This window comes from Lepidochelys olivacea, assembly GCF_965140295.1.
Source record: "Lepidochelys olivacea isolate rLepOli2 genome assembly, chromosome: 2".
NCBI lineage: Eukaryota > Metazoa > Chordata > Testudines > Cheloniidae > Lepidochelys > Lepidochelys olivacea.
In genome coordinates this window covers 21,719,718-21,743,964 of record NC_140412.1, presented here as the reverse complement: position 1 = coordinate 21,743,964, position 24,247 = coordinate 21,719,718, and the positions used below count along the sequence as shown (strand labels likewise).

The 24,247-nt window shown below is 43.9% G+C and overlaps 2 protein-coding genes across 8 annotated transcripts in view; one reads left to right on the top strand and one right to left on the bottom strand.

Annotated features, from left to right (window-relative positions):
• MTSS1 (MTSS I-BAR domain containing 1) overlaps positions 1-24,247 on the bottom strand; it is a 174,911-nt gene that overhangs the window by 46,037 nt on the left and 104,627 nt on the right. For all 7 annotated transcript variants that reach the window (XM_084619974.1, XM_084619977.1, XM_084619975.1 and 4 more), the window contains exons 4-6: positions 4,609-4,693; positions 3,007-3,098; positions 672-746 (exon numbers count right to left, since the gene is read on the bottom strand). In XM_084619974.1, coding sequence (XP_084476100.1) covers positions 672-746; positions 3,007-3,098; positions 4,609-4,693 — 252 coding nt within the window. The remainder of the gene's footprint in view (positions 1-671; positions 747-3,006; positions 3,099-4,608; positions 4,694-24,247) is intronic.
• On the top strand, positions 22,424-24,042 carry LOC311515642 (myb/SANT-like DNA-binding domain-containing protein 7; the record flags this gene model as incomplete). Its single annotated transcript, XM_084618878.1, has 2 exons — positions 22,424-22,970; positions 23,548-24,042. The coding sequence occupies 2 exons, from the start codon at positions 22,424-22,426 to the stop codon at positions 23,631-23,633; spliced, it is 633 nt and encodes a 210-aa protein (XP_084475004.1). The 3' UTR covers positions 23,634-24,042.

Below are 24,247 nucleotides of genomic sequence, written 5' to 3'. Positions count from 1 at the left end.
AAGTCACCAATGGGGAACAAACCACTGTGAAAAACCACAGATTCTGCTACTAAACATTGTATCAAGGGATTATGAGAGAAAGAGCTTGGGAATTTTGCTGGGGAAGAGGAAGAGGAAACTATTGTACTGCCCTTCTTTACCTCATCTTCTGGCTTTTCACTATTGCTAAGTGCACTCTCTGACAGCTTTCTACAGCTGTCATTTTATGAATCTTGTAACAAACAATGGGAAATTTAGGAGATTATAGGTTGTAAAAGAAGGGGGTGGAAAAGGGGGAACAGCATAATTTCCTGTTATAACCACTACAGAGCATTTGCATAATGGCTTTTCTGCACTATTCCAAAGCTTCCAGGAGATTTTGCATGTATAACACAGCACAAGTCATACAACACTACCAGTTTCTTAACACGAAAAAGCCCACAAAAATATTCCATTTTAAAAACTCTCTCTGCTGATCAATTTTGTACATAGAGATTTTTCACACACTTTTAAGGCATTTTAAGACAGACAGCAGCTTTTATGCTTTCTACAAGAACACCATTACAGGTACACATTAGATGTGACACTATATGGAATGATGGGGTTTCCACAGAACATCCTATACCTAGGCAATTTTTGCCAATGAATCCTTCACAAAAGTACCTCAATGATAAAAGTATGGAGGAAGTTACCTTTCTTTGCTTTCTTCTGCAGTTTCAGTGTGTCTGACGACTTCTTTTTTATCTCTTGGCGGGCTTTTTTGTACTCTAAAAAACACAGTCTGTATGTCAACACATTTGATACTTGGTTCAGTCTTTGTTTTACAAAAAAGACTATGTTTTAAGACACTATAAATGCTCCCTAGACTAGAAATTTTAGCACAGCACACAGGGATATTCACTTTTAATCAGAGCAGCTTAAAAATCAGATTGACATTTTGTAGTGTCTGTAGCTTTGGTTTTGGGTGAAATAGTGCTCACAGGGTACATCTACACGCAATAAAAAACCCGTAGCACTGAATCTCAGAGCCTGGGTCAGCTGATTCAGGCTCGTAGAGCTTGTGCGGTGGAGACATTTGGGCTCAGGCTGGCTCCCGGGCTCTCAGACACTTCCCCCTTGCAGAGTCTCAGAGCCCAGGCTCTAGCCTGAGCCCAAATGTCTACACTGCAATTTTATAGCCTGACAGTCTGCACCCCATCAGCCTGAGTCAGCTGATGCTAGCCAACTGCTCCCATGCCATGTAGTGTATCACATTGTAGATGTACCCCAATGGACTTTTTTCCAAATAAACTAGGTCTTTACAGAAATCTCAGTGAACACAACACAAAATGAGAGAACTAGCTTGATTCATGACTTATCCACTAACAGCAATGGAACACAGAAGGATTTTGACAGGCCTCTTAGAACATTTGTGTTAAAAAAATTAGTAACCACTAACTGTAAAATAGAGAACACTGTATTTACTATCCCCTTTGAAAGTCAGGGAAGGGATGTCATATCTAGAGCTAGGCAAAACTTTTTGGCTGAAACTCTTTTTGCAAAAAAAAAAAAAAAAATTAAAATTAAAAATGCAGATTCTGGTTGACCGACATTTCGTGAACATGTGTCATTTTGGCAAATTGTTTTGGTCCCAAGTATGCAATCTCTCATCTGTTTTAACAGTAATACCACCTTGCTCTTATATACTATTTTCCATCAGTAAATCTCAAAGGGATTTATAGTGGAGGTCGGTATCATAATCCCCATTTTACGGATGGGAAAACTAAGGCATAGAAAAGGAAGGGATTGCCCAACATCACCCAGCAGCACAGTGACAGGGCCAGCAACTGAACCCAGGTCTCCTGTATCCCATTCCAGTTGGCTGCACTGAGCCCCAACCTCCACTCTTCAGAGAACCCCACACTTAGGAGCCCTGCAGATCCCTCCTGCCCACTGCTCTCTCTGCTTAAATCTCCCCCAGTCACCTCTGTAGTTGCAAGGGTGAAGGTCAGGGTGTAAATTCCTTCGGAGACTGTTGATGCTTCTATTAGGCCATAACATGAACTGAGTGCTAAGAGGCACTTTCTCCCACAGGGACCACTGTGCAGCCTCCACAGCAGTGTCAACTGCTCTCAGTCCAGCCAGCCTGAGTCACTGCACAGCCATGCAGGAGATCCTGATCTGAATGCTCAGAGCATTATTAGATCAGCAAGCATGATTTTGCTTTGTTCACGCAGACCCAAGGGCTTGAATTTTAAAGGCTAACAGCAAAACATAAACAAGTTCAAATGGCTATGTCAGAGGTCAACTCCCCCCCATCCCCCCCCCAATGCAACGCCTCGTATGTCTGAAATTGTTTCCTGGCAACAGCCATGGCTCCGGCTGCGTGCAAGTGTCCCTCTCTCCCCACACTGGGCACTCTATGGGAGAGATCACCCCACCATGGAACAACACTGCCACTCTTGCTCTGCCAAGTGGGAAGTTGGCTTCTCCTGCCCTCTAACAGATGGTTTTCCAAGTTCTCTTTGAATATTCATCTGTTATATCCTATTGGATATAAACCAAAAAAGACTGAATGCTTCAGAAGACTACACAATATCTGGAGGGCAGTCTGGCTGAGACTTGCCTTAACCTTACAGGTAGTCTACATATCCCAGGGCTGTCGAGTGGTGGGTGCCATATCCCCAGCAGAGCGCATGACAAGGCATCACGCAGCAAGAGATTGCTGAGAGAAACACCATGCCAGACTTAAATTTACAAGAGAAGATTCACCTACGTTTAGTAATATGCTGAAAACAGCCCATTACAGAGTTCACTTAGACCCTTAAGCACCTAGCTTCAAAATTAAGCCTGTAAAGCCTGAAGAATTAGCTAACTATATTTGCTATGTAGTTTTTCAAAAACTAATGAGGAAAATTAGTATAGATACTTAAGCAAGTTTAATATGGTTTACCCAATACCCAATAAAAAGGGAAGTGCCGTGTTAGGAAGAAATCTTGTATGACAACCGTGTCCTATTATACTACAGTGTTCTTCCTCTGTAACTACCTTTTGCGTGGTCTTTATCCAGTTGATTGGCCACTTTCTTCCACTCTTCCATCTGTTCTTGAAGTGGGTTTATCAGACAGTCAATTAAAGCACTAATTTTGTTGAAAAAACACAAAGAGCAATCAAATCCTGCAGATGCCCTTATTTCTCTATCCAGAGCCAAGGTCAATACTGGAGTATTTCACTCCGCTGCAACAGTTAATAGTGCCATGGAATGCAAATATCTAAACCCAAAAGTGTTTAAGTGCCTGGTATACAATCAGGTGGTTAAATAGTTGTTAGGACGTGAACCAAATTTCTCTGGTTGGATGAAAGCCAAAGATGGGACAATCAAAAAACCCACATAAGAGGGCAACAAGAATCAGTGTGTAGAAGTTCAGGGACAGTGTGGAATAGAATATAAACCAGAAGAGCGACCTGAAACAGGGCCAATGTAAACTATTAGATTTTTCATTTGTCACACGCTTGCAGAAGTCAGTGTTTGCAGAATGCTCTAGATTGATGTCCTGAAGACTAATGGCTTCTATTTATCCAAAAAGATTGTACAAATACATAATGCTCACGCAGAGCAAAACCAGCAGCACTGCAAGCTTCTATATTCTGCCCCATCCATGTGCCCCAATCCTCATCAGTGGGGACCATGGTGATGGGCTAATTCAGCCCACTCTATGCCCACTGAATTCCTGGCATCTCTACTGAGAATGCCAAGTAGGAGTTTCAATTGTTATTGTGGATTCTGTGATATGGCATTGGGAACTGTGCTCTAGGGAACTGGATTGAGACCAAACTCATTTCAAATAGGCTACTGACCAGCCAATGTTTGGCCATAGCTGACATGAACTGAATTAAAAGCAGTAATTGGGAGATGACAGGACTACCCCCTTTCACCAATCTTCATTCAGTCCCTCAAATTTACCCCATTAAAAAAAAAAAACGTATCTAGGTCAAAGAAATGGCAGGTCATGGTTTCCTCTTACCACTGGCAGAGTATGCATTTTACTTCTCTGATAAAAGGTGTTGGAGTAAGCATATTGGCAGCTTTCTTCCTAACACACAACAAGATTGTGTTATTCTTCCCCACCTCACTATTTCTGCATTCTGTCGAAATCTACTGAAATAGGGTGCAGTGGAGGAGTTCAGTTCATGTCAGTTTGCTCCCATACTTTCTTGGCTGCATGTTATTCGGATTCCCATGCATTTGAGAAGACGGGGTGAAGTACTTGCTTTTACTCAGTGACAACACAGAAATTTTAAGCCTGGTCCCCAATACCATGAATTGACTGCTCACTGCTGAGCTACAGTAACGTTGATGATAGGAATTTCCAGCATTTAAAGCAGCTTGAGCTGGCAAGTCCAATTCTCAGAATGAGCAGCTAAATCCCTGATCTTCTCTATTTCTATGAAGTCCAATTTGTTGGGGGAGAGAAAAGAAAGCCTGTTCTCACTGACTTTAAGTCAGAGGTCAGCTGGAAGCCAATACTGGTACACAGCTTAACGTGCTCCTGAATGAAAGGGGCTGTGTAACAATTACGTTTTGACTGTAGTCCAGTAGCCAGTGAAGAGTGATTCCCAAGCTTTGGGCCAGGTTGTGTAATTGCTCACCTTGAAAACTGCCTGAGTTTGGACTCTATACTTCTGTGTCTCATGCACATTCTCGTCAGGGCAGACCCAATTTCTCTGGTACCACCTGCAAATGAAATACAAAAGAGTTAAGGGACAGGGATCTCTCCGATGTGAGACTCTCACTGGGATGTAGATGGAAGCTGAATTAAATATCATATTGTAAAATTAAGTCCTTAGTGTACTATTAACACAGCAGAACCACTAAACAATATTTGACATTTAGGAAAAGAGAGATTTATTGCTGGTCACCAGAAGCCCAGAACTGGATTAACAAGAGGACAAAGTAATTTTCTCTCTAGAGGCCTTAGTGTGCCAAGAATGTGTAGAGGATCAACATACTCGCAACATTTTACTTGGAAGGGATCCAAAAGGAGCGCAAGAGCTGGGAGATCAGAGCTGGGTGTGTAGGAGGAAGAAGTAGGGTGAAGAGAGGAGAGAGAGAGAGTTGGGAGCAGTAGCATAAACACTGATCAAGTCAGTGTCTAGAGAGATACAAAAAGATTAGGAGGACTTGTGGCACCGTAGAGACTAATAAATTTATTTGAGCATAAGCTTTCGTGAGCTACAGCTCACTTCACACAGTAATCCAAAGTCTTGAAACAACATATCCAGGACTTTCGACTAATTTTCTTTGGCCAGATTCTTCACAGCCAATACTGCAAAGGTTTTGACATTTAAAACACCCCATTTCAGCACAGATTACGCTCTCTCTTCCCAAACCCAATCCTGTATACAGGACACATATCGGTAGTCATCATAGACCATGCATCTATCACTTCACAATATTGCCAGAAGATGGCACTGTTTATGTGCTCTGCACTCCCACTCACTCATTTCAGTGCCTCCAAATGATAACTTCTCTTGACAGCAAACGATTAATTTTTACGACTTTTTCTCCCCAAAGTATATTTTCTTTTAAAGCAAGCATTTGCCCGCTTTATTTGATTAAACAATCATCTTGGCCTTTTCTGTGTTCAGTTAGCTTTTGTTTTGATAGCCATATGGTTCTACCTATATGTAAGCCAAGCTGTAGTTAGCATCTCAACAAACTGCTACGCAACGTCCTAACTAATTGATTAAAAATATTCACCAGGGTTGTGTGAAACACCCATAACAGTTTTAAAACCTCAAAATGTAAAGTTTTTCATTTTGATTGTGATCTTGATCTGCTTTTGCAATATACTTTGAAATTTTGTGAGTTTTGCTAAAAACTAGGGGAAAGAATTTATTTTCAAGTGAAAAGCTCAATATGGTCAATATTCCAATTTTTACATTTAAAAAAATTGCTAAATGTCACGTTTTTATGTTAAAATTATTTTTACAAAATTTTGGGCCCATCAAATGAATGAAATTGCAAATATTCTGCACAAAAATGCTGTGGGGTTTTATTTTTTGGCTCTTATTATGGCAGAAGCCTTTTATTTACCCTTTTGAACATGTTCAGAATTAAATTCCTTTGAAGAATTAATTTAATAACGAACATACAGAAGTTTGAAGTTTTACTAACATTTATAAGTATTAAGGTGCTGTAGTAGAACTAACAACTGTGCAAAAACAATGACTGAAGAAAACTTGCAGATCTGAATGGGTCTTTACAGTGGAGGCAGATCAGTCGTCTCTCATTAATACTGCAGTTCATACAAAAGCTGTTACTACACATACAGCTGTGTACCAAAAAGCGGAAAAGTCAGACCCCTCATCTCCCACAGTGAAAAACTATGTCAGCTACTGACGGCATCTTTCTTGTCCCACATGCTCAATATGGTCTTATTCTTCATTCCCCCAACAGAGAACTACCAGGCCATTAAAAAACAAGCAAAGAGCAGGACTTCTTGTCCTAATGGAGGCAGAACTCCTACTGCAGATTTCAAGGAAGGTCTCCTGAGAAATGGCTGCTAAAACTATCTCCACTGTGATTAGTGGAGTAACTTATCTTTCAAGATACAGTGAAATGCTGCATTACGCAAGAACTGGGGAAACTTGAATAGGAACACAAGTATTCTGGGGTTTTTATAGGTTAAATATTTATGCTTCCCTAACCCCACACCATGAGAAAAGGAAGAGCCATTTAAGAACAGAAAATGGGAAATGGGGAACAACGTGTTTTGTAAAATGGGAAATAAGGGTCAGCTAAAATGAAGAAGGGCACAAATAAAAACTGCCAGGTAGCACTATTCTAACCCAAGTAGCAGTAACCAGCCAACATAAATATGCACATTCAACACCAAGGATATATACTATATAACACAACAACATTGTATGAAACAAGGGAAGGTATTTACTATTAATTGTAAAAAGCTCTTTCAGAGGTGTGAAAAAACTTTTTTTCTCCCAGAAAACAACACTACTTTTGGGATGGACAGTCTTTTAAAAAAACAAACAAACCACCAATTGCCCCCCCCCACCCCACTTTGAATTTCCATGTTCTTTGGAAGTATTTCTAGAATCATAGTATATATCTGAAAGGTGGTTTATTTTTTTTATACCAGAAACATTAGGTGTAAATGTCAATCTGTGAATGAAAATTATCCTAAAAAAGGGAAATGATGAGCACATCCAAGTTTTTGTATGCCTGTTAGGAAACAAAGTCTAGAACTGTTACAGAAGCATAGAAGGGAAGACGAATGGGCAGAGTCAATGATAACAAGGAGAAGCCGGACCAGCACATGAAATTAAACGTCAGTGAATATTAAAGAGAAGAGACTGGGAGAAGTTGTCAATGGTTAGCAGGAGGCTTAGTTTGTTAAAATCTTGCTGTGAGTGGGTAGGGCATCTGATAATATGATTGTGATGGGGCGGACCTGGCTCTGAGGGCCCCTACTGAAGGCCTCGCAGCCCTGCCACACCCGCCCCAGAAAAGGGCAGTGGAGAGGGTCCTCCAAGCTGCCTAGAGTGGCTGTATGGGACACAGCGAATCAGAAAGGGGTTGCAGGGAGCAGCCAATCAGGACCCAGCAGGCTAGTATAAGAAATGTTGCAGGGCCAGAGAGAGATCAGTTCTTTGCTAGAGCTGGAGGAGAGTGGATGGTGTATTTGGCTAGGCTGAGGGAGCTACAGGACCTAGGACAGAGCCGTGCTGGCAGAGGCTGGCAGGAACATGAAGGAGCTTTGAGCTGACTGATGGGACTCCACCAGGACAAGGCCCTGAGGTAAGGGTGAAGAATGTTCTGGGGCCACAGGCAAGTGGCCCAGGGAACTGTAGCACTGACACAGTTTATTTAAAAGCAGCGGATGGCTGCTTTCTATAGGATCCCTGGGCTGCGACCCAGAGTAGAGGGCGGGGCTTGGTCAGCCCCACCAGCCACTGGGAAAGTGGCCTGGACTTTGATACTCCCCAGAAGAGGAATTGAACTCTTTTAGGTTTCAGAGTAGCAGCCGTGTTAGTCTGTATTCGCAAAAAGAAAAGGAGTACTTGTGGCACCTTAGAGACTAACCAATTTATTTGAGCATAAGCTTTCGTGAGCTACAGCTCACTTCATCGGATGCATACCCTGTCTTCTGCAGGACCTGAGATGGGCCCCCTGTTGGGCTTATATCCGGGATGGGGTTTGATTTATCTCACACACAGACTGTGTGTGACTTGGCCGGAGGGCTGGATCGCTGAAGACTCATCACAAAGCAGAGAGAAAATGCAAGCACACACACTCTGCCAGAGGGCGCTCGCAAAAAGTGAGGGCACCCCGTTACAATGATGCTGTATAATGTCAGTTAGCTTAATCTTCTTTTTCTCTGTTCAGTGTTGAATTCACCAAGCAATTTCTCATTCTAAGTGGTAAATGTGAAACTTGAACTGATCAGTACCACAAAATGAGTGGTTAATGTTTAAGTCATTTCCAAACAGCACACTAATGTATCTGACTCAGCTCGTCTAAAACCAAAGGAAGTGTTAGGAAACAAGTGAATACCAAAAGTTGCTAAGTAACAAAAGACGATTCATGCTCATACAATAAAACACAAAGAATTGGTTTCTTCAGAACCTTCAAGATCAAATGTGCTACTAAATGAAAATGTATGCATAAATGGAAGAGCAGAGGGACACCGAGTCTGATGATCCCAGAAACAAGACATCTGCAGTGCCCCAGTCAGTATCAAAATATAGCTGCAAAGACTATTTAAGTCCCAGATCCAGACCTTCCAGCAGCTCATCATCATCTTCATCCCAGGGTAACAATAATATGGGACCATTTAAAACAAACAAAAAAAAAAAAACCAGTTGCATATAGCAACTTGCCATAAACAATTACAGTGCTGTTTGATGCAGACCATGGTGATCTTTGTTCTATTCCTCAAAGCCCTCTCATTTGCAGGCTGCTACCGTCTCAACACAGCAGGCAGCTAATGGCTACACAGTCAATCAGTCCATAGAGGGGTGCAGGTGGCAAGCATGCACTGAAAAAGCTGTTCTGTATGAGCAGGCTTCTGCCGCAGCAAAAAACAAAAACAAACCTGGGGTTCATTCAAAGCATACTGCAACAACAAAGTCACTCTGCATTTCAAATTCCCATTTAAGAGCTAATGTTGTTGAAGTATAATTAAGTGTATGAGACAGAACTGCTGGAAGAGACAATTGGATTTTTAATCTTAACACGCTTTTGATCAGAAAAGCCAGAAAACCACAAATATGTCTGTAAATACCTATCCAGGTGAGAAGGCATGCTGGGTTTATAGGATATGAGAGAGAGAGAGAGATGCTGAAGAAGAAACAACTGCACTGATACCTGTGAGTATCTCATCTCTGAAGATGACCTACACAATGACACTGGGAGATATCCCTGGAGCCCCTTGATAAAATTCAACCATCAAACTGGGTTGATATCCCTGCCTCTGAATCAACCACCCCCTTTCTCCACCTATCACTAAAGTATCCCTGCCAAAGATTACTTATAACCCAGGACTCTGAAAAATACCCTGAAGAGCAAATGTTTTTCGACTGGAATGGACCAGATTGTATCACACCCCAGGTATTTTAAAAAATATTTTCCAGGGGCAGAAAAAAACCCGCAGGCCCCTACCAGGTCTTCAGCCCCACATCAGATTACACCATTTAAACACTACCATGCTATCAATATATTCAGTATATTTTCCAGGGAGAAAGTTATCTTCTTCTTTCTTGCTACTTCCCTATCTGGGGTTGATGACTTTTATAGCCAAGCTGTTGGGCAAACTGATCTCTCTTGGTATGTCTACACAGCAAAGAAAAACCCATGGCTGGCCCATGCCAGCCAGCTCAGGCTGCCGGGCTGTTTCATTGCTGGGTAGACTTACAGGCTCAGGTTGGAGCCCAAGCTCTGGGACCCTCCCACCCCACAGGGTCCTAGAGCCCAGGTTCCAGCCCAAGCCCATAAGTCTACACAGCAATGAAACAGCCCTTCAGCCTGAGCCCACTGGCACAAGCCAGGCACGGGTTTTCCTGTGCAGATATGTCCTTTTGAGGTCCACTGATACCTGGTCCATGTACTGCATCTTTGATCTCTCCCTCAGTTGTCCTTCCATCTAAAGTCACTGCAAGAGCCACCCTACCAATATAATTCTTCAGTCTCTGCTAAATATGCCCATATCAATATAGCCTAGACCTCCCTCAACTGGCCTTCAACTGGAGCAACCTGCACTAGGCCCTTTACAGCCTCGCTTTATTTCCTATTGTGATATGTCCAACCATTTGACCCTCTCATTATCTTCACTTCTGTGATGGAGAGCATGCTGGCTTCCCTTCCTGTGGCTGGTCCATACATTAATAGGGACTGAATTTCCAGGAACTGAATGTGTGTGTGTATGTATGTGTTGGGGGGGTGACTGGGCTGAGCCACACCACAGGATGGCACTGCAGTACCCACTGTTGGGAGGACTGCTATTGGTCAATCCCAGCACTTCTTAAAGATACTGGCATCGGCTGGTGGGACACTGCCCACACAGACTAGCACCAGGCAGAAGAAGATCTCTTCAAGTCATACGATCTTAGTAGAGCTGATCCAAAATTTGTGAATCTTCAAAATTGCTGAAGCTTGTTGTTGGTTTTGTTTTTAAACTAGCGTTAATTTTTAGCTTCCTCCAGAGGGTCATCACAGATGGAAAGGCAGTCCCATACTTTGGTTCATCATTACAGTAACTTAGTGTCTTGCAGTGATCCCCAGAAGACTGTGGCAGGCGCCAGACACCCCAATGCCGAAAAGCGGCAGCGGGAAGAAGCATTGCCACCGAAATGCCACCGAGAAATGGCAACGCTTCTCGGTGGTATTTCGGCAGCGGCATCTCCTGCGGGCGCACAAAAATGCCCCGGCAGGCACCATGGCACCGTGTTGGGGACCCCTGGTCTTGCCCATAGAATGAGATGTTAACAAACCACTAGCTATTTGGTTCATTACAGAATTATGAAAGTTCACATGGCAATAAGTAATTCAGCCACTAACTAATCCACCAGGCAAACCCTCAGCATTATACTTGGGAGTTTAGCCTCACAACAACACGAATGGAATGTGGGAGGAAGTTCGTGTATTAAGTATGCAGTACAATTGGTGCAGTCTAGTGCTTAAGAGCACAAAACAGGATTTTAAAATCCATATGGGAAAGTATTTTCATATTTAAAATAAAAGTTTTAATGCAAGTATGCATGGACCCTGAAAAGTGAAGTCTACCTACAGTCAAGCATAGGAAGCTGCAGTGAAAGCTTTCCAGCACTAACTCATACACTTTCCGCAACCATGTCCCAGAGAGACCCACCTCTAAAAAGGTGAGATGAGTCTAATCTCCATGCCTGTTCACTTCTTACCCACCAAGACTCTCTACAAGTGGCCAGTTGCAAAGGGAAAACCTATTCACTGAAGAACAGAATGCTGTCAGTTTGTTTCCCAGAAGCAAACAGAGAGCACCAGCTTTCAGCTGCTACCAAACCCAATTGGACAGAGCCAGACAAAAGGCTTTGCATTGCAATACCATCCACTCCCATGCATTCCTGTAGCTGAGAAATTGCTGAACCAATTTAAACTCCATTTTGTTTAAAAGCTGACACTTTGCACAAAGTCCCAGCATGCTTCTATGACACTTACAATCCCCTGAAGACAAGAGATTATAATGGCATATTTAGCAGTCTCCTAGTAAAAGAGATGATAAAGTGTTGGAAGACCCGAGTTCCACTCCCTGCTCTATGACTCCTTGGGCAAGTTCCCTAACTACGTCTCAGTTTCTCCACCTATAAAATGTGGGTAAAATTTATGTACCTTACAGGGCACATTACAATGATTCATTAAACGTCTCTAAAATTCTCTAACACTGTCTAAAGAAATATTCTACAAGTGGAGAATGGCATTACTGCTATACAGTGGAACCTCTCATCAGTATTAAAAAAAACCTGTCATTTTATCAAATTAAAAAAACAGGGTAAAAAAAAAATCAAGGATTCTGTGTTCTCAGAAATAAAATGCATTATTCACAACACACACATGCGTCCCCCAACCAAGCTTAAGAAGACCAAAAATCTCATTATAAACTAATTAAATGAAATGCTGTGTAATACTGCTACAAGGAGGCCACTGTAAAGGCTTAAATGGTTCTATTTCCATGCCCATTTGTTATTCAACACCACAGAGGAATAAAAGGAGTAGGGATGGGGGGGAAGGGGGAGAGGAAGAGACAGGCTAAATTGCTTTATTAGAATCATTCTGTTCTACTTAATGATCATGTATCAATGAAATGATTATTTGATGAAACGTGCAGCTGTATAACTACAAGGCCTTCTGTATACTCAAAGCAGTTGGCTACAATCAGCCTCTTATCTCTTCTAGCCTTTAACTTCATTGTTGAGCAGGGTACAGAAGGTTAGCTTGACAACTGTCTTTCAGGAAGTGACTTTAAGACTCCACTTAAGTGATTCCTTTTTATCTTCAAGGGGGAAGTCCAAAAGGGAAGGGAGACCATGAAAAGGGGACATAATATTTTGCAATTTCAAAGTTATCAAGAGATGCTTCCATCTCATAGCATAGATTAAACAAGCAGCTGACTATAGGCTCCATTATTAAATACATTAAATACCAAGGCTGTGACAAGCTGATAAGCAGTGGGACATTCTCGACTTATCACTCAACCCTTATTTAAACTCAAGCTGTTGAAATAGCAGACAGTTTCCTTTATGGGTTACAAGCCATGGGGGGACACTTGTGTCCACATGCAGTCCCACAAAAGTAAAGGATGGATTGACGGATAAGTGCCACAGAGACTTGCAGCCATGCTAGGCTCCATATAGCCCAAGAAATCCCAACAGGCCAACTGTTTGCATGCACTAAACCAAACGAACACTGTTACAATATTATAAACTTGTTTAAAACCATGCTATAAACTACCTTTTGGGGGAGGAAGGAGCTTTTGTTTATAGATTTATTTAAGTTAGCACAGGTCTCCGCCTCCCCTCCCCTGAAAAGAATTGTTGGAAAAACAGTTGAGTGTTGGGCAACTCCTAGCTGAACTGCACTTGGAAAACATTTCTAAACATTGTTTGCTCAAGGTGATAAAAACTAAGCAATTTTCTTAGGTACTTAAAATAATTTTTAAAGTTTTTTCATTCACTTTTTTAAAAATTAGACATCTTTGAAACAAGTGTGAATTTGCAATTGTTACAAGGTCTAAACTCCCTCAACTATTTTCATTTAAATCAGAAAAAAAACCCTACAATTATGACAAGCCAAAGTCATGCACTGCATAGCCATACAATTGTCAACACAGACTAGATGAAGTGTAATATTCAGTACGACAGCCTATTTGAAAAAGTACTGGGTAATATATATTTAAATGGGCTTAGATATAAACATGACTGAAAATTTGCCCAGGCTATGGGATTCTGTTCCCAGCTTGGCTGAGAAAGAAGTATGCTAAATAGCTATTTTCTCTGTAACTAAGGATGCCAAAGTCTTTGCAGACACAAATCAGAGGAAAACTGCCTCAGAGATGCAGATTCTTGAAGGAGCTATTTGTGTCAATGGTACTAAGGCTTTGTTTACAATAGAAAGGATCTAGCTATACCAGAGGTGGGCAAACTATGGCCCGCAGGCCACATTCAGCCTGCGGGACCCTCCTGCTCGGCCCTTGAGCTCCCCTCCGGGGAGGCTAGCCCCGGTCTCTCCCCCACAGTCCCCCCTCCCCCCGCAGCCACGCTGCCATACAGGCAGCGCTCTGGGTGGCGGGGCTGTGCGCTCCTGCAGGGCAGTGCAGCAGGCTCTGGCCGGGCAGCACGGCTGCAAGACATGCTGCTCTGAGCGGCATGGTAAGGGGGCCGGGGCTGGGGAGTTGGATAAAGGGCAGAGGGTCTCGGGGGCAGTCAGGGGACAGCGAACAGTTGGATGCAGCGGTGGTTCTGCGTGGGGGTCAGTCAGGGGACGTGGTACGGGGGGGTTGGATAGGCGTGGGGTCCCGGGGGGGCCTGTCAGGAGGCAGGGGTGTGGATAGGGGTCGGGGGACTGGAAGCAGAGGGGTTGGATGGGGATGGGGTCCCGGGCGTGGTTAAGGGCGGGGGGTCCCGGGAGGGGGCGGTTAGGGGACAAGGAGCAGGGGGGTTGAATAGGTCAGGGGTTCTGAGGGGGGCAGTCAGGGGGCAGGAAGTGGGAGGGTGCGGATAGGGGGTGGGAGCCAGGCTGTTTGGGGAGGCACAGCCATCCCTACCTGGCCCTCCGTACAGTTTTGCAACCCCAATGTGGCCCTCGGGCCAAAAAGTTTGGCCACCGCAGCTAAAAAAATACATAGTTATGCCAGCACCCCCCCCAGTGGCGATGCAGCTTATACTAGCTAAAGGGGTTCTTTTGACAGTATAGCTTATATCAGTTCCCCCGAATAAAATAAACTATATTGACATAAGTGCTTGCACCATACAGCTTTTGCCAATATAGTTATGTCGGTCAGGGGTGTAATATTTCAAACTCCTTACCAACGTATCTGTGCTGGCAAAACTTTTAAGATGTGGACCAGACCTAGTAATTAATTAATGTGAATGATGGATCTCAGTAAAATATAGAGGCACAGACTATTCCTGAAGAGCAACAAAACTCTGCCCTCTGAGGATCTCCAAACAAGGTTTGGGAATTTAAAAACAAAACCCACAAAAACAAAATAAAACCCCTCAATCTGAGAAAACGCGTGAACGGTTTCAGTCTAAATTCATTTGTTAATATCTGTATTCAAGATGTTCAATTTAGAATAGAATGTTTGATTAGGTCTTTGACATCCACACACAGTGGGTGCACTTAGTGCAATACTAGGTTGAGTTTAGGAAATGGGAAGAGCATGCAAATACACAAGTGTTCACTGGACTATGCCAGATAACTGGGCACCAGAACGCTCTGTGACATCCTATATGTATTAAGGGTTAGATGAAACTGATGACATATGCAGGACATCACTGCTACTGGAATTCTGTTTGATATTCACATGGAAGGGTGAGTTGGATCCAAACACAGTTAAGTCTAACAGGTGCAAAAAGCAGAACAAAGAATTTGTCACTGAAGGCAGCAGCTACAACTGAGAGAACACACAGTGAGCAGTTCTGCAGAGTATGGCAGTGCTGTTTTTAAAACTGCCACTTTTCTGAGCAGAACAACTCTAGAGCAGTTTCCTTGGCAGGGTACAAGGGAGGATGGTGGGGTAACAAAAGGAGAAAATTCACTAAATGCTATATTAAAGTTAACACATTTTCCATAAAATTTCACAGGTCTTCATTCAACATACAGGAATACAGTACGAAAGTTTAAATTAAAATGGCAACATCAACCAACAACAACAATTAAATGCACAATTAAGCAGAACAGCACCACATGGTCTTCTGCACAACACAGCCCAATAAAGCATGTAGAGGAATGCTATACTCCATTTCCAGGTATTCCGTGATGTGCTTCATTTCCCACTTGTGAATGTCTTTCACTTTGCATTAGTGTTAACATTCTTTCACTGTGGTTAGTGTGGTATGACTGTCAGAACAAGTTTTTATTGCACACCTAAATGCACACTCTCCAAAGGCAGCTGCTGAGCATTCTGTGAAGCCAATTTTAAAAATCTGATCTCAACTGTATTTCGAAATACCTGTGAACTCTATCTCCCGGGAATAATTCACTGTTGAAATTTGTTTTAACATGGATTGGTACAAAGAATGGAGCTTTAAAATTAACTGTCTTTTCCCACCACTTCTCTAGACAGCAACTTCTTAAGCAAAATTTGGAGAATTTATTAACTCCTTTAACCAAACGACAACCAACACAAGTATTAAGTTTAAATTGGATAACTGTGCCACTAAAATGATTACCTAGATTCCATGAAACCTGCTAAGCTATTTTATCCAGTGCTATGTTCAAAGACCAATGCTGTGCTGGTCTGGCACTAATATTTTGCATTAGTGCAACTACTTTCATCTCTAGCTTTCCTACATTTGTTACCTAGTTATGCTTTTCCACAAATGGAGGGAGACTAGCACCACACAGCCTAACACCAGCTGGCTGTTTAAACCCAGTAGGCACAAGAATTTAGTACACAACATTGACATCAATGGAAAAAAGCAATACTCCACCTGTTATGAAAAACATAATGAGGACAATAATCTGAACACACGAAAGTCAAGTGTCTTTGCTCTTCTGGCCACATAAATGCACTAAACGATACAAACTCTGAAATAAACTAAATCTAATTATAAAATGTTTCAATTTTGAATTTAAAAACAGTACTGTAGCTACTTTTCCCCCTCTGCATATACGCACAGTAGAGGACTACGCTTTTTACATTAAGCAGCTTGCATACCCATTAACAGATTGATTTAGAGGCGGGAAACCTGATGAGGCCAGCTCTTGTTCTCCAAATAAATTCTTTGCAGGCTTGAGTTAACAGCTCAGCTGGCAAATGTACTGTTTACCCCAAAATTCTTTACAACAATCGAAATTGGCATGCTGAATTTAAAGCACCTCTGTTCAAAGCATGGAGCATAAAAGTGGGAATAGCTTCCTGAGATTTTCTTATTTTGCAAGTAAAACCTGCAAATCTTACAAAAAACATCCTTCATTTAAAAAAGCTGTGCGTTGTTGTAGTGCATGGCAATTCTGGAGCAAACCAAGATGTTTAAGGTGTTCATTTACATGCAAATACCAAGTGTAAGGGGACTGTTGCCCCCTTACTAACATTCAGTGGGGGGTGTTTTAGTTGCAGCTCCCAGTACTAAAAGGGGGAAGGGTCGAAGGGAAAGCAGGACCCTGAGACTGACAGTCCCCAGGAACAATGGGGAGAGGCCAATGCTCCAGGTCAGCCTGAATGACAGGGCAGGCAGGCTAATCAGGGAGTCAGGAGGCCAGGGAGGTCCCGTCCTCCCTGTGAGCTGGAATTGCCTGGGTCAGACAGGGTGGGGCTGAGCAAAGGAGAAAACAGGGGACCAAGCTGAGCTGGGGATCAGAGCTGTGCCAGAGCCAGAGGGACCAGAAAAGCAGCCCAGAGAGAGCAGACCCTGTGCTGGGAGCAGAGCTGCAGCTCCAAAGCCAGAGGCACAGCCCAGAGAGAGCAGACTTGCCCCGGGAGGAGAGCTGCAGCAACCAGAGCCAGAGGGGCCAGAAAAGCAGCCCAGGAAGCAGGTCAGTGCTGGCAGCAGAGTCACAGAAGCAGCCTGCAGAGCAGACCTGTCCTGGGAGCAGAGCTGCAGCAACCAAAGGCAGAGGGGCCAGAGAAGCAGCCCAGGGAGCTGGAGGCAGAGCAGCAGCCATGCTGAGGCAGAGCGGGGCTGGGACTGGGGCAGTCCGGAGCCAGGTGTGGTGAGCAGCTGGGGAGAGCGAGGGGGATCCTGGGCAGCAGACCCAGCACAGGAAGACGCCTCAGCCAGGAGGCTCTGCAGGCCAGACTCGGAGGGGGATTGGTAACCCCGACAGGGCGGGCGCAATGCTGGGAAGAAGGGGCCTGACACCTAGAGCCTGAGAGTCTGTGGCCACCACCAGAGCGAGTGTCCAACCCACAGCATCCCTGCAGCAGCCAGAGCCTTACAAGGAACAGACTGTGAACTGCCCTGACGTTCCAGAGACACTGTTTGTGATGTTCCCTGCCACAGAGTGGGGTGATGTGTTTCCTTTAACCTTTCCCATTTTCCCTTATTCTTTTTAAAATTAATTGTTGATTAAATAACTTGCATTTGCTTTAACTTGTATGTAATGGTCAGTGGGTCAGAGAAGTGCCCAGTGCAGAGAGAGTACCCCGGAGTGGGGACACCCTAGCCCCTGTCCCAGGTGACCACAGCAGGGTTGGGGGTCGAGCCCCCCAGGAATCCTGGGCCCTGCCTTGTTGGGGTTACAAGGACTCTGCCAGACAGGAGGGTGGAAGGGGAGGCCTCTGGGTAAAGGAAGTGGGAGTGAGGACTCAGATCCTTTCGCTGGCCCACTTCACCGGGGTAGTGCAGAAGCCAGGAAAGTTCCCCACAATAGTGGGACTATTCCCCCACTTACACAAGCATAGCATATGCTCATGTCTCACTGCTGCAGAGCTATCAGTGAAGGCGAGAAAAAGGGAAGTAAAATGCATGGACAAGGCAGGAAGTACCAGTGCAGGATTTAGCACTGTCCACAAAATACAGCAACGTGTCTTTTTGATTTCTTCTTTAAGGAGATCCCCACAACTATGATGGAAACTTAAGAGCTCAGATTGTTAGACTGCACACAAAATAACGTTGCTGTATAGTTGCTGCTACGATATACACAAATTAAGCAAAAAACAAGTTTCAGATTTTGGACAAGAAAGCTTAAAGACACTTTGTGCATTCCCTCACTGAAACGAATTGTAAAAAGCTCTGAGAAACCCACCCTTAAAGGCGACAGTTTTTTCCCTACCCACGGACACCAAGACAAAAGCTAAAAGAAGGAAGGAAAGCACGCAAGAGGGGGGAAAAAAGATTAATAGAGACTTAGCATGCCCTGCGATTCAAGACTTGAAAAGGAAGACAAAGTTCCTCTGCACACCTATAAAGGACAGTGCCATCACCCCGTCTACTTTACAACTTTTAACAGTTTGTAATCAGTCAAGGTTCTCTGGCTCTACACAAAGGTTCTGTCCACACACAATACTGCTGCTGCTCCCGCCTTAGTGACTATGGCAGCTAGCAACGTTCCCTTCCCTGCCAGCATATGCAGCTGGCACATGGCTGTCTTCTTGTAACTCATTTGGCCCACTTCATCTCCCCCCTCCCTTCACAAAGAGTACTTGTGTAACCAGTTTAGCTGGTTGTCCTTCCTCCCAGCATTTTGTGCAGTGGAACGAGGGTGACTAGACAGCAAGCATGAAAAATTGGGACACGAGGTGGGGGGTAATAGGAGCCTATATAAGAAAAAAACCCAAAAATCGGGACATTTGGTCACCCTAAGTGGAACATCCCAGAGCACATTGCCCACTGCTGCTGTGTGCATGACTTCTAGATGCTCAGTTCCCACCTCAGGCATTAGCTGCCCAAATTTATCGAGAATGACCTGAAAGACGACGTGGTAAAGCAGCCTGGTAGGTGTGGACAGAAACACAGTGGACGCTTGTTTGTATTGGGAAAAATGTTTTTATGTCAACACAACTCAACCATGTGTGTTAAACAGGTCAAATGCCAGTGTCACAACCTAGTTACAGAGATTCTCTGGTGTACTTGAGAGGACCTATCAGCAAAAGAAGCTAAGCTCTGGGATAACACCAACATATCTGGACACAGATATTTTCTCTGTACTTCCTAAAGCACATCAAAATACATTTTGCCCTGTTTTTCAAGGTTAAGTTGACTTATGCCTAATGATACTGAGATCGGCATCTGGTCATCTGACTTTTTGGTACTGAGGTAAGTTCATGCAAATCTCACATCTTCTCAAGCCTCATTACCACTCCTTTGTTCAACTTTGTTCAGCCTTTGCTTAGGAAGGCAGGGCTAGTTTATAAAATTATCAGCTAAACATGACAGGAAATGTCAGAGGAGGCAAAAGGGCTGTTGACCTAGGCTCTTAGTGCTCTGGTGCACATAATGCCAGCATCTAAATTGCAGGTTTCCAGGAAACTACTTGGAAAGATTCGCCTGCTATTTAGAATTTATTAACTATTCCCAGAGGAAGTAGTTTGATTTAGTGCCATGTTCCCACATTAGTAGTGATGCTCTTGTATTATAGACTTCCCTCCCCCCATCCCCCATTCTCTTTCTCTCTGTCGACCATGAAGCAGGACTCTGTTCATTTCACCCAGCTGTTCCTCTGAAGACAGTCAACATGAGAACCAGGCTACTCTCAGACAAAGAGCATGACCCAATTACAGACCATTTTATAAGTTTAACATTTGTTATGCTCTAATGGGGTAGTAGGGAGCAGTAACTCCTCCTGCAATGTCTTTTAGAGTGCATTTATAATTTCCTGATTTTGTGGGAGACATGCCCTCTAATGCAGTAGTCTCCAAACTTTTCGGCTCACGCACCCCCAGGGTGAAGACCGGAAGACCTGCCGCAGACGTGCCGCTGATGGAAGAAGACTGGAAGACCTGCCGCAGACGCGCTACCGGAGGGGAACACCAGCTGTGGATGTGCAGAGCTGCCGCCGAAGAAAAAAAAAAGTCGGGGTGCCGTCCGGCGGCGCTCCTGCTGCCGTGCACCGCCTGGGATCATCTCATGCACCCCAATTTGGAGACCACTGCTCTAATGGATGGACCACAGAGAGGTTAAGAGATCGTCTACTGTGATCTCAAGTGGTGAAGACCTGCATTTTGGAAGCTAAAGGACCTGAGTTCTAGTCTCAGATCCCCAGATCAAAGTATGATTCATTTAAAACTGTTTGTATGCAGCGCATGAATGAGTTACAAATCATGGCCAAGGGTGGGACAGAGGAGCTCCAGATGGAAGGTGTGGTCCTGAAGATCAGAAAAAACAGTCCACAGGACAAGAATGCAACATCTCTGAAAGGGTGCGAGACAGAGGGAGACCAACCATAGCTACTGCATATGGTATTAATTACTCTCTACACTGTACGATTGCTCATAATGCTTTAAGGCCGGGGTAATTATTTTTTGTCAAGGTCCAAATTTCTTGGTCAAGGTACAGACTCCAGAGAAAATAATAATGATAATAATTAGTAAATAAAAAGATTTTGCAATCTGGTGATCCGTATTTGGCCTGCAGTCCGCTTATTGACTACCCTTGCTTTAAGGGAACCATGCGTCCCAATTAACACTATGCCCAAAATATCGCATTATGGACACATCAATAAATGTGTCTTATATTTGACGGTAAACGTCAATGAAAAACAATATAAGAGATCAAATGAAACTTCTGACAAAAAAAATCAAAGCTATACTAAGATCAGTGATCAAAATTATTTTAGATCACATAAATTCAACCATAGGGAGCATGTTTGTTTTGTTTCCTTCTGTGTGGTCTGTCTCTCACACAGTTTACCTGCTACATCTTAGGTTTTGGTTGATTTTTTAAATAGGAAATTATGAATATGAATTGCAAAATATTAGCTTCTTTATACCTCTATTTCTCCAACTGTAAAATGGGAATAATGGAACTTAACCATCTTTCTGAAATGCTTTGCTTTCTAAGAATGAATATTGCCACAAGTACTAAAATGAATACAGCATGTTTAACATCCAAAAGCTCTTTCCCTTGCTTCAGCAAAATTTGTATCAGTTATCCATTAAGTACAGGGCTGTTCTGCTGTAACTACAGAGTTGTATCAATGATTCTCATCAAGTTTTGATACTTGTGAGCCTTAAATAGCATCCAGTTATTAAACTAGTAAAAATACTTTGTAATATTTAATACCGGAAATGAGATATTGCACTATATGAAAGAATGGGATGGTCAGAAGTGTGGTGATCCTTAGAAATGTATGCTATATGCAAAATATACAAGTTGGTTATGCTCTGGTATGTATAACATCTTATCAGTCTTGAGACATCCAATGGAATAGAAGTTTCACTGCTTTACTTCCTTCCACCCCACAAATCTCTTCTCCACAATCAGTTTCCATTTGAAGCATCAATACCCAACAGCCAATCTCACCACCTGCAGCTTGCAAGGCCATTTACTTATGGAAAAATAGATATGCACTACTTGTCTACTATTTTGCTCTTTTGCAACACAACTGTGATCAAATCCGTGCTTCCATCCTGTAAATAAACTTTGGATCACTAGCTACTGCATTAAAGTACTGGAGCTAGGTCCCAGCTCTTCTGGTTAATTCTCTTACATACTATACGTGTATATATCCACATACATAGAGAGAAGGTTCAAAATCTCTCACTGCATATGCATTTTCAGCTTTGTACATAGTATTAAAGAGAGGAGCAGGCTGATATCAAGTGACTATCATGCAGAAAAAGCCTTTAAAACATCAAAAACCTTAGAAAGCCTACACATTGTGAGACCTCTTCCCACTATACAGAACTAAAGCCACACCTTCCTAAGGCCTGGTCTACACTAGGACTTTAGGTCGAATTTAGCAGCGTTAAATCGATGTAAACCTGCACCCGTCCACACGATGAAGCCCTTTATTTCGACTTAAAGGGCTCTTAAAATCTATTTCCTTACTCCACCCCTGACAAGTGGATTAGCGCTTAAATCGACCTTGCCGGCTCAAATTTGGGGTACTGTGGACGCAATTCGATGGTATTGGTCTCCGGGAGCTATCCCAGAGTGCTCCATTGTGACCGCTCTGGACAGCACTCTCAACTCAGATGCACTGGCCAGGTGGACAGGAAAAGAACCGCGAACTTTTGAATCTCATTTCCTGTTTGGTCAGCGTGGCAAGCTGCAGGTGACCAGGCAGAGCTCATCAGCACAGGTGACCATGATGGAGTCCCAGAATCGCAAAAGAGCTCCAGCATGGACCGAACGGGAGGTATGGGATCTGATCGCTGTTTGGGGAGAGGAATCCGTGCTATCAGAACTCCGTTCCAGTTTTCGAAATGCCAAAACCTTTGTCAAAATCTCCCAGGGCATGAAGGACAGAGGCCATAACAGGGACCCGAAGCAGTGCCGCGTGAAACTGAAGGAGCTGAGGCAAGCCTACCAGAAAACCAGAGAGGCGAACAGCCGCTCTGGGTCAGAGCCCCAAACATGCTGCTTCTATGATGAGCTGCATGCCATTTTAGGGGGTTCAGCCACCACTACCCCAGCCATGTTGTTTGACTCCTTCGATGGAGGCAATACGGAAGCAGGTTTTGGGGACGAAGAAGATGATGATGATGAGGTTGTAGATGGCTCACAGCAAGCAAGCGGAGAAACCGGTTTTCCTGACAGCCAGGAACTGTTTCTCACCCTGGACCTGGAGCCAGTACCCCCCGAACCCACCCAAGGCTGCCTCCTGGACCCAGCAGGCGGAGAAGGGACCTCCAGTGAGTGTACCTTTTAAAATACTATACATGGTCATGTGAAAGGATTACTTTGCCCTGGCATTCGCGGTTCTCCTAAATGTACTCCTAAAGCCTTTGCAAAAGGTTTCTGGGGAGGGCAGCCTTATTGCGTCCTTAATGGTAGGACGCTTTACCACTCCAGGCCAGTAACACGTACTCGGGAATCATTGTAGAACAAAGCATTGCAGTGTATGTTTGCTGGCATTCAAACAACATCCGTTCTTTATCTCTCTGTGTTATCCTCAGGAGAGAGAGATATAATTCATGGTCACCTGGTTGAAATAGAGTGCTTTTCTTCAGGGGACACTCAGAGGAGCCCATTCCTGCTGGGCTGTTTGCCTGTGGCTAAACAGAAATGTTCCCCGCTGTTAGCCACAGGGAGGGGGGAAGGTTGAGGGGGTAGCCACGCGGTGGGGGGAGGCAAAATGCGACCTTGTAATGAAAGCACATGTGCTATGTATGTAATGTTAACAGCAAGGATTACCCTGAAAGAGTGTAGCCACTGTTTTATAAAATGTCTTTTTAAATACCGCTGTCCCTTTTTTTTTTCCTCCACCAGCTGCATGTGTTTCAATGATCACAGGATCTTCTCCTTCCCAGAGGCTAGTGAAGCTTAGAAAGAAAAAAAAAACGCACTCGCGATGAAATGTTCTCCGAGCTCATGCTGTCCTCCCACACTGACAGAGCACAGACGAATGTGTGGAGGCAAATAATGTCAGAGTGCAGGAAAGCACAAAATGACCGGGAGGAGAGGTTGCGGGCTGAAGACAGGGCTGAAGCTCAAATGTGGCGGCAGCGTGATGAGAGGCAGGATTCAATGCTGAGGCTGCTGGAGGACCAAACCAGTATGCTCCAGTGTATGGTTGAGCTGCAGCAAAGGCAGCTGGAGCACAGACTGCCACTGCAGCCCCTCTGTAACCAACCGCCCTCCTCCCCAAGCCTCCACACCCAGACGCCCAAGAACGCAGAGGGGGGGGCCTCCGGCCAACCAGCCACTCCACCACAGAGGATTGCCCAAAAAAAAGAAGGCTGTCATTCAATAAATTTTAAAGTTGTAAACTTTTAAAGTGCTGTGTGGCATTTTCCTTCCCTCCTCCACCACCCCTCCTGGGCTACCTTGGTAGTCATCCCCCTATTTGTGTGATGAATGAATAAAGAATGTGAAGCAACAATGACTATTGCCTCTGCAAGCCGTGATTGACGGGAGGAGGGGCGGGTGGTTAGCTTATAGGGAAGTAGAGTGAACCAAGGGGCGGGGG